Source organism: Ylistrum balloti, unplaced genomic scaffold (genome assembly GCF_031769215.1).
Source record: "Ylistrum balloti isolate Yb309-2 unplaced genomic scaffold, AGI_CSIRO_Ybal_v1 Utg369972, whole genome shotgun sequence".
Taxonomy (NCBI): domain Eukaryota; kingdom Metazoa; phylum Mollusca; class Bivalvia; order Pectinida; family Pectinidae; genus Ylistrum; species Ylistrum balloti.
In genome coordinates this window covers 671105-678821 of record NW_026782064.1, presented here as the reverse complement: position 1 = coordinate 678821, position 7717 = coordinate 671105, and the positions used below count along the sequence as shown (strand labels likewise).

Here is a 7717-nt window from a genome sequence, read left to right as displayed (position 1 = left end):
ACCGATATGACCTTGTAAATGATGACCTTTCATCTCTCTAACAGTATATCAAATTCTTCCTTTTTAAGTTTAAAAAGCACACTCTCAGGCTCAGAGCCTATCATTTTGTTGTAAAGAGAAGCATATCTTTAAGAATTGATCAAATATAACATATCCTAAAAAAAATTGTGTTCAATTTGTCTATTTAACAAATTTGTTATTTCTGGTTTTATTTTCAAGATGTTTAAAGCTACCAAAGCTATTCTACTAAATTACCCCTTACCTGACTCAAAAAACAGGAATGGGCTTGTCAAAGGACAGAAATCATGTTTCCAGGTAATACTATTTAATAGCAATAAATATGTTTTTATGGCCTTCTATCAGGTATAGACATAATGCCAAACAAATATGGTTTACTTTCGACTCTTTGTCTGTTAATCATCATCCCATTTTATTTCAGCTTTCCTGACCCCCTTGAGGGCCTATTGCACCTCTGTACAATCTGAAAGGGCTTTTTCTATTTTTGTGCATTCACCTTCTATCCCATCAACTTCAATCACTCTTAATTTTATTTCACACTTATATAGTGTTTCACCATTTAAACATTTTCGTCTTCCTTTACACACCAGCTACTAGTACTTCCATACAGTTGCCATGACAACAACAAGTTTCTAGCTGCAATGAATGGTATGTAATGGTAACCTAGGTACAGTTACACATCCTAAATAATGAGAGGGTATACAGGCTGTTTAGCCCATGATTGATTTACCTGGACTGACCTTCAGGCTTTGTCATCGTAAGGTATCACACAGGAAGATGATATCTACATGTCATACTTGTACCTGCCTACACACTGTCCAGCTATAAAACCAGTGTGGTCAAATATACAGTAGTTAACACAGATATCACAAAACAAATTCTCCAATTCCTGTGACAGAATATTTCTACCATATAGTTACTTAAGATCACAAAGATGTACAACAAATTTTTTTTAATTATAGCAATAATTTGTGTTACAATTTTTCATTAGTTTATGTTGATATCTGATTTAGCAGGGTTTACATCTACCACAACAGCCTTTAGGCCTTTCTGTGGACGAATATATTGATATATCCCGATAATAATCACAGTTACTCCGTCAAAGTTATCACAGACCTCAACCATGATATCAATCATTAAGAAAAACAGACAAATATTATTGACTTGTTCACCTTAGTGAAGCAAACTTACACAAGCTCAAGTCAGGTAACAGTAACAAAGTAACTAGTCGTGGTACCAGCACACCACCAGAACCTAAACCTTACAAGTCAGGTAACAGTAACAAAGTAACTAGTGGTGGTACCAGCACACCACCAGAACCTAAACCTTACAAGTCAGGTAACAGTAACAAAGTAACTAGTCGTGGTACCAGCACACCACCAGAACCTAAACCTTACAAGTCAGGTAACAGTAACAGTAACAAAGTAACTAGTGGTGGTACCAGCACACCACCAGAACCTAAACCTTACAAGTCAGGTAACAGTAACAAAGTAACTAGTGGTGGTACCAGCACACCACCAGAACCTAAACCTTACAAGTCAGGTAACAGTAACAAAGTAACTAGTGGTGGTACCAGCACACCACCAGAACCTAAACCTTACAAGTCAGGTAACAGTAACAGTAACAAAGTAACTAGTCATGGTAGCAGCACACCACCAGAACCTAAACCTTACAAGTCAGGTAACTAGTGGTGGTACCAGCACACCACCAGAACCGAAACCTTACAAGTCAGGTAACAGTAACAAAGTAACTAGTGGTGGTACCAGCACACCACCAGAACCTAAACCTTACAAGTCAGGTAACAGTAACAGTAACAAAGTAACTAGTGGTGGTACCAGCACACCACCAGAACCTAAACCTTACAAGTCAGGTAACAGTAACAAAGTAACTAGTGGTGGTACCAGCACACCACCAGAACCTAAACCTTACAAGTCAGGTAACAGTAACAGTAACAAAGTAACTAGTCATGGTAGCAGCACACCACCAGAACCTAAACCTTACAAGTCAGGTAACAGTAACAAAGTAACTAGTCGTGGTACCAGCACACCACCAGAACCTAAACCTTACAAGTCAGGTAACAGTAACAGTAACAAAGTAACTACAAGTCAGGTGGTACAAAGTAACAGCACACCACCCTAGAACCTAAACCTTACAAGTCAGGTAACAGTCAAACAAAGTAACTAGTACCACACACCACCAGAACCTAAACCTTACAAGTCAGGTAACAGTAACAGTAACAAAGTAACTAGTGGTGGTACCAGCACACCACCAGAACCTAAACCTTACAAGTCAGGTAACAGTAACAAAGTAACTAGTGGTGGTACCAGCACACCACAGAACCTAAACCTTACAAGTCAGGTAACTAACAGTAACAAAGTAACTAGGTGGTACCAGCACACCACTAAACCTTACAAGTCAGGTAACAGTAACAAAGTAACTAGTGGTGGTACCAGCACACCACCAGAACCTAAACCTTACAAGTCAGGTAACAGTAACAAAGTAACTAGTCGTGGTACCAGCACACCACCAGAACCTAAACCTTACAAGTCAGGTAACAGTAACAAAGTAACTAGTGGTGGTACCAGCACACCACCAGAACCTAAACCTTACAAGTCAGGTAACAGTAACAAAGTAACTAGTGGTGGTACCAGCACACCACCAGAACCTAAACCTTACAAGTCAGGTAACAGTAACAAAGTAACTAGTCGTGGTACCAGCACACCACCAGAACCTAAACCTTACAAGTCAGGTAACAGTAACAAAGTAACTAGTCGTGGTACCAGCACACCACCAGAACCTAAACCTTACAAGTCAGGTAACAGTAACAAAGTAACTAGTGGTGGTACCAGCACACCACCAGAACCTAAACCTTACAAGTCAGGTAACAGTAACAAAGTAACTAGTCGTGGTACCAGCACACCACCAGAACCTAAACCTTACAAGTCAGGTAACAGTAACAAAGTAACTAGTCGTGGTACCAGCACACCACCAGAACCTAAACCTTACAAGTCAGGTAACAGTAACAAAGTAACTAGTCGTGGTACCAGCACACCACCAGAACCTAAACCTTACAAGTCAGGTAACAGTAACAAAGTAACTAGTGGTGGTACCAGCACACCACCAGAACCGAAACCTTACAAGCCATCATCAAACCATTTAATCAATCCAACCAAACCCGTCCTGTGATCATTTTATTTAAATAAAGTACAATATCAATTCTGATTCCGACACAAAATAAATCCACAGCTTGGTTTGACATGCATTCCTGAATGATGGGTTAATTTAATTGAAATGATAATGCTTAAATCTGGGGGTACAGTTTACCTCTAACAATGTATTCATAAAGGAGTGTCCTTGAAAACTTATACAAATCTTGAATGTTACAAATTTAGGGGGTTTTGTACCCTCAATCAGGAGTAATGGGGAACACAAGTAAATTACCCAGTCAATCCAATACTAGAAATACCACAGTCTAGAAACAGGTTACATGGGCTTACGGATAAAGTTCACACAGTATCAATGTTAAGAACACAAAACTGGCCCAGTAAATCCTGTCCAGTGATATCTTAAGTTACAAACAATTAGACATATCAATATATTTATACTACTAAATCACAGGTTATCAGCTCTCAGTGTCAGATCTTATCCGCTCCAATGGTTTATTGTGATATTTGTTTCATTTAGCTGAATTCCACTGGACATTTGGTCGGTAAATTAGGCATGTGGTCAGTTGCTTCTCTCACGAATCAGACCATTTAGATAGGACCCTGGACTTCAACTGCTAATGGATGGACAAAAATAGCTTTCCTTTATGTACCTGTAGCAAATGACTAGAAAATTTCATATGAAAGCCATATAAAATCATGTTTAGATGATAAAATATGAAACCATAATGGTTGAATACATGTGTTTTCCTTATTAAGTTGACTGTAATATCTAAAAATTACTTAAAGCAAACCAGAAAAAATCACAATCCAAAATATGATGCTGATAAAATGTTGAAATAATATTTTGTAACGCTGAGATTTGAAATGTGCACGTGTGAAGAAAACAGCATGTAAGTATAAAACATTTACAAAATTATAAAACAACATACTCCATAGTTATAACCAGGCATTCCTACTTCTATCAATGTCTGACTTTCATTCCATCAGAATACATAGCAAACAGGATTCAGAATTCCGTTTTAACTCTGACCAAGCTGTTGAATCCATTACACTTGGACCCTACAGACCATATAAGGAAACAAGGTCATTCACTGAAACAACTTTCTTAGTCCTTCATCATTGCATGCTTTCAGTCATGTTAATTAAAATGTCTGTTTAATTACAAACATCTGTCATGATGTCCGTTGTGGTATATGTAATACTTTGTAAATGTGGTACGTTAAAAAAGGAATTTAATTTATATCAGAGCATCAAACCTTGATCTCCATAATTTTCAATTGTGGAACAATTAATAACAAGCACAATGGTTTTTAAATGGCTTTTTAACAATAAAAAAATTTACATGATTACATTATCTCATTCATCTGTCATGTTTGTAACATCTTATATATATATTATGACAATCTGGTGACATCAGCTTTAATCTCAGTACACTACTATTCTTTCTTTATTGCGTAAAATGACTGCAACTTATTAATTAAAGTAAGCCATTATCAGGTCAACTAGTAATATAATTGTAACTGTATGACTTGTTTTGATAAAGAGTGTTACATGTACTGGCTAACAATACAGAGTCAAGCTCTTGGATAATGATTAAGTTCTATCAATGGCTTGCATTTTCCTCAAACTTAATCCTCCCATATAATTACATTTTCAGACAGAGTTTTCTTCCCTGTTCAAACTGTTACCAATTCCTTCAGAGAAATACAGGCACAAGTTTATTAATACATTTTTTGGCAAAAATACATTCTAAACTTACAGAATATAAAAAAACCTTTAAATTGATTAATCTGTACTTAGTTTTTCTTTAATTTTTTCCCCATATACTCCAATCTCGTTGAGATTTGTCTTTGTAGTGTACACTTTTATAAAAGCAATTTGGTACTAAAATACTTTTGCTAACATATACTCCAACCTCGTTGAGATTTGTCTTTGTAGTGTACACTTTTATAAAAGCAATTTGGTACTAAAATACTTTTGCTAACATATACTCCAATCTCGTTGAGATTTGTCTTTGTAGTGTACACTTTTATAAAAGCAATTTGGTACTAAAAATACTTTTGCTAACATATACTCCAATCTCGTTGAGATTTGTCTTTGTAATGTATACTTTTATAAAAGCAATTTGGTACTAAAAGTACTTTTGCTAACATATACTCCAATCTCGTTGAGATTTGTCTTTGTAGTGTACACTTTTATAAAAGCAATTTGGTACTAAAAGACTTTTGCTAACATATACTCCAATCTCGTTGAGATTTGTCTTTGTAGTGTACACTTTTATAAAAGCAATTTGGTACTAAAACACTTTTGCTAACATACTCCAATCTCGTTGAGATTTGTCTTTGTAGTGTATACTTTTATAAAAGCAATTTGGTACTAAAAGTACTTTGCTAACATATACTCCAACCTCGTTGAGATTTGTCTTTGTAGTGTACACTTTTATAAAAGCAATTTGGTACTAAAAGTACTTTTGCTAACATACTTTGTATCATTGATATCACTTTCTTTAAAATAATGAAAAAAATATAATCAGATTATAATTTTAACTGATAGAATAATTCCCAAGATTTCATCAGTACAAATGCAATTCTAATAGGCAACTTTCCATCAGCGGTTTGTTACGGCTCTCAGGTGCTCTCCTCCTAATGTGAGCTACAAAGATTTCACACAGTGCTTAGCAGGTGTATTTTTACTTCTGTTATTATTAAGGAGAGGGCAACAGAAGTATACTTAAGACAGATAATATAACCGACCTATGGCCATCAACAAGTTGGATTCTGTAGGGATGTCTTTGTCTCCATCCTCTCCTCTATGTACTGGGGTAATTATCACAACTGAACATAAAGGGAAATAGCTTGGTACTCCAAAACGAGTGTTTTTTCTGGCAGGTTTTCAAAACTTAAACATATCTGCATCAATCAAATACAACAGACCATTGACCAAAACATTTTTTATTTTTTCTGAGACAAAAACACTTCCTGGCATGAATCATGATCTCTGTAATGTAATGACCATTCTTTTCAAGGTGTGGTGGGAAATCCTACTAAAACCTACCCAGTTTTTCACTTCTAAATCCCTCCCCTCTCATTATAATGCAGGTATGTGTATCTATGGAAGAGCCCTCCAGCAAAGGTGAATGAACGAAATGAATTCTGATGACACTGATCTGATGAGCTATAAAATGCACATAACAACCCAATCATATTGGAATCTCAGCCCCACAATTACACTCAAATAAACACAAAACTTCCCACATTCTTACCTTCTTCATTTACATGTAAAATGTGTATAAAATTTCTAACTGTAGACATTTAAGACATGTCATGTGAATATAGGCATCTATTTTTTCAGTGAAGACTACACATAAACCTTAGTATAATTGAAAAGCTTAAATGGATTATGTTTGCTCCGTAAGTTAGAGTATATTATGAAAGTTGAACCAGAACTAACAAAAATGTGACACTCTGAACTACCTGGTATTACCCCAGTTTAAAGCTATAATTACCCACTTTTACCTAAAAGTAAATCTGTCAGGAGATAGCACCTGCTCAGACACTACCTTGTTGGATGTCACACAAGAGTGACCCACAACAGTACCTCGACTGCAGTCACACAGAAGTGAACCCCGACGCCATCTCAACTGCTGTCACATAGCAGTGAACCCAGACACCACCTTGACTGCAGTCACAAGAGTTCCCTTCATCATCACCTCGACTGCTATCACAATTATGCCATTCAACACCATCTCAAACCCTGGCACAAAACCATCTTGACTGCTGTCACTGCAATGCCCTTCAACACCATCTCTACTGCTATCATAGGAGCACCAACAACCTACCCTGAATACTGTCACAGGAGCACCCACAAACCACAACTGCTGTAACACGAGTACTCCACAAACCACCTTAACTACTGTCACAGGAGCACCCACAAACCACAACTGCTGTAACACGAGTACCCCACAAACCACCTTAACTACTGTCACAGGAGTGGCCCATAAACCCCCCTGACTGCTGTCACAGGAGTGACCCATAAACCCCCTGACTGCTGTCACAGGAGTGACCCATAAACCCCCTGACTGCGGTCACAGGAGTGCCACACAAACTATCCTGACTGCTGTCACAGAAGTGCCCTCGGACACCACATTGACTACTATCACAGGAATGCCCCATAAACCCCCCTGACTACTGTCACAGGAATACCCTCCAATACCAACTTGACTGCTGTCACAACAGTGCCCTCCAATACCATCTCCATTGCTGTCACAAAGGAATCCCCCAACCATCTTGTCTGTTGTCACTGGAGTGCCCACCAACACCACTTTGACTGCTGTCACACAGGTCCAAACCTGTTTGTAGTAAAATATTCAACATTGCAAGCTATAAATGTCAAGACATGCAGGTACATAATCCCCATCGACCATAGGGGTGAACAACAATGTCTCAGGAAGGAATATCACTGGATCAACCTGCTCCACACCTGCTACTCGTATGGCAAGAATGAGAGATGACCTGTACATGCTTTGTGAGTGG

The 7717-nt window shown here is 37.6% G+C and overlaps 1 protein-coding gene across 1 annotated transcript; it reads left to right on the top strand.

Moving 5' to 3' along the window:
* Positions 1-280: 280 nt before the first annotated feature.
* LOC132547720 (uncharacterized) lies at positions 281-3204 on the top strand. Its single transcript, XM_060211524.1, has 4 exons — positions 281-315; positions 1196-1698; positions 1796-2092; positions 2219-3204. Exons 1-4 carry the CDS (start codon positions 281-283, stop codon positions 3202-3204), a joined length of 1821 nt encoding a protein of 606 aa, XP_060067507.1.
* Positions 3205-7717: the final 4513 nt, after the last annotated feature.

Coding starts and splice junctions, on each gene's coding strand:
- LOC132547720 (XM_060211524.1), top strand. CDS start 281: ATGGGCTTGTCAAAGGACAGAAATCATGTTTCCAG. Junction 316..1,195: donor GACAGAAATCATGTTTCCAG/GTAATACTATTT, acceptor TGTTCACCTTAG/TGAAGCAAACTTACACAAGC. Junction 1,699..1,795: donor ACCTAAACCTTACAAGTCAG/GTAACTAGTGGT, acceptor GCACACCACCAG/AACCTAAACCTTACAAGTCA.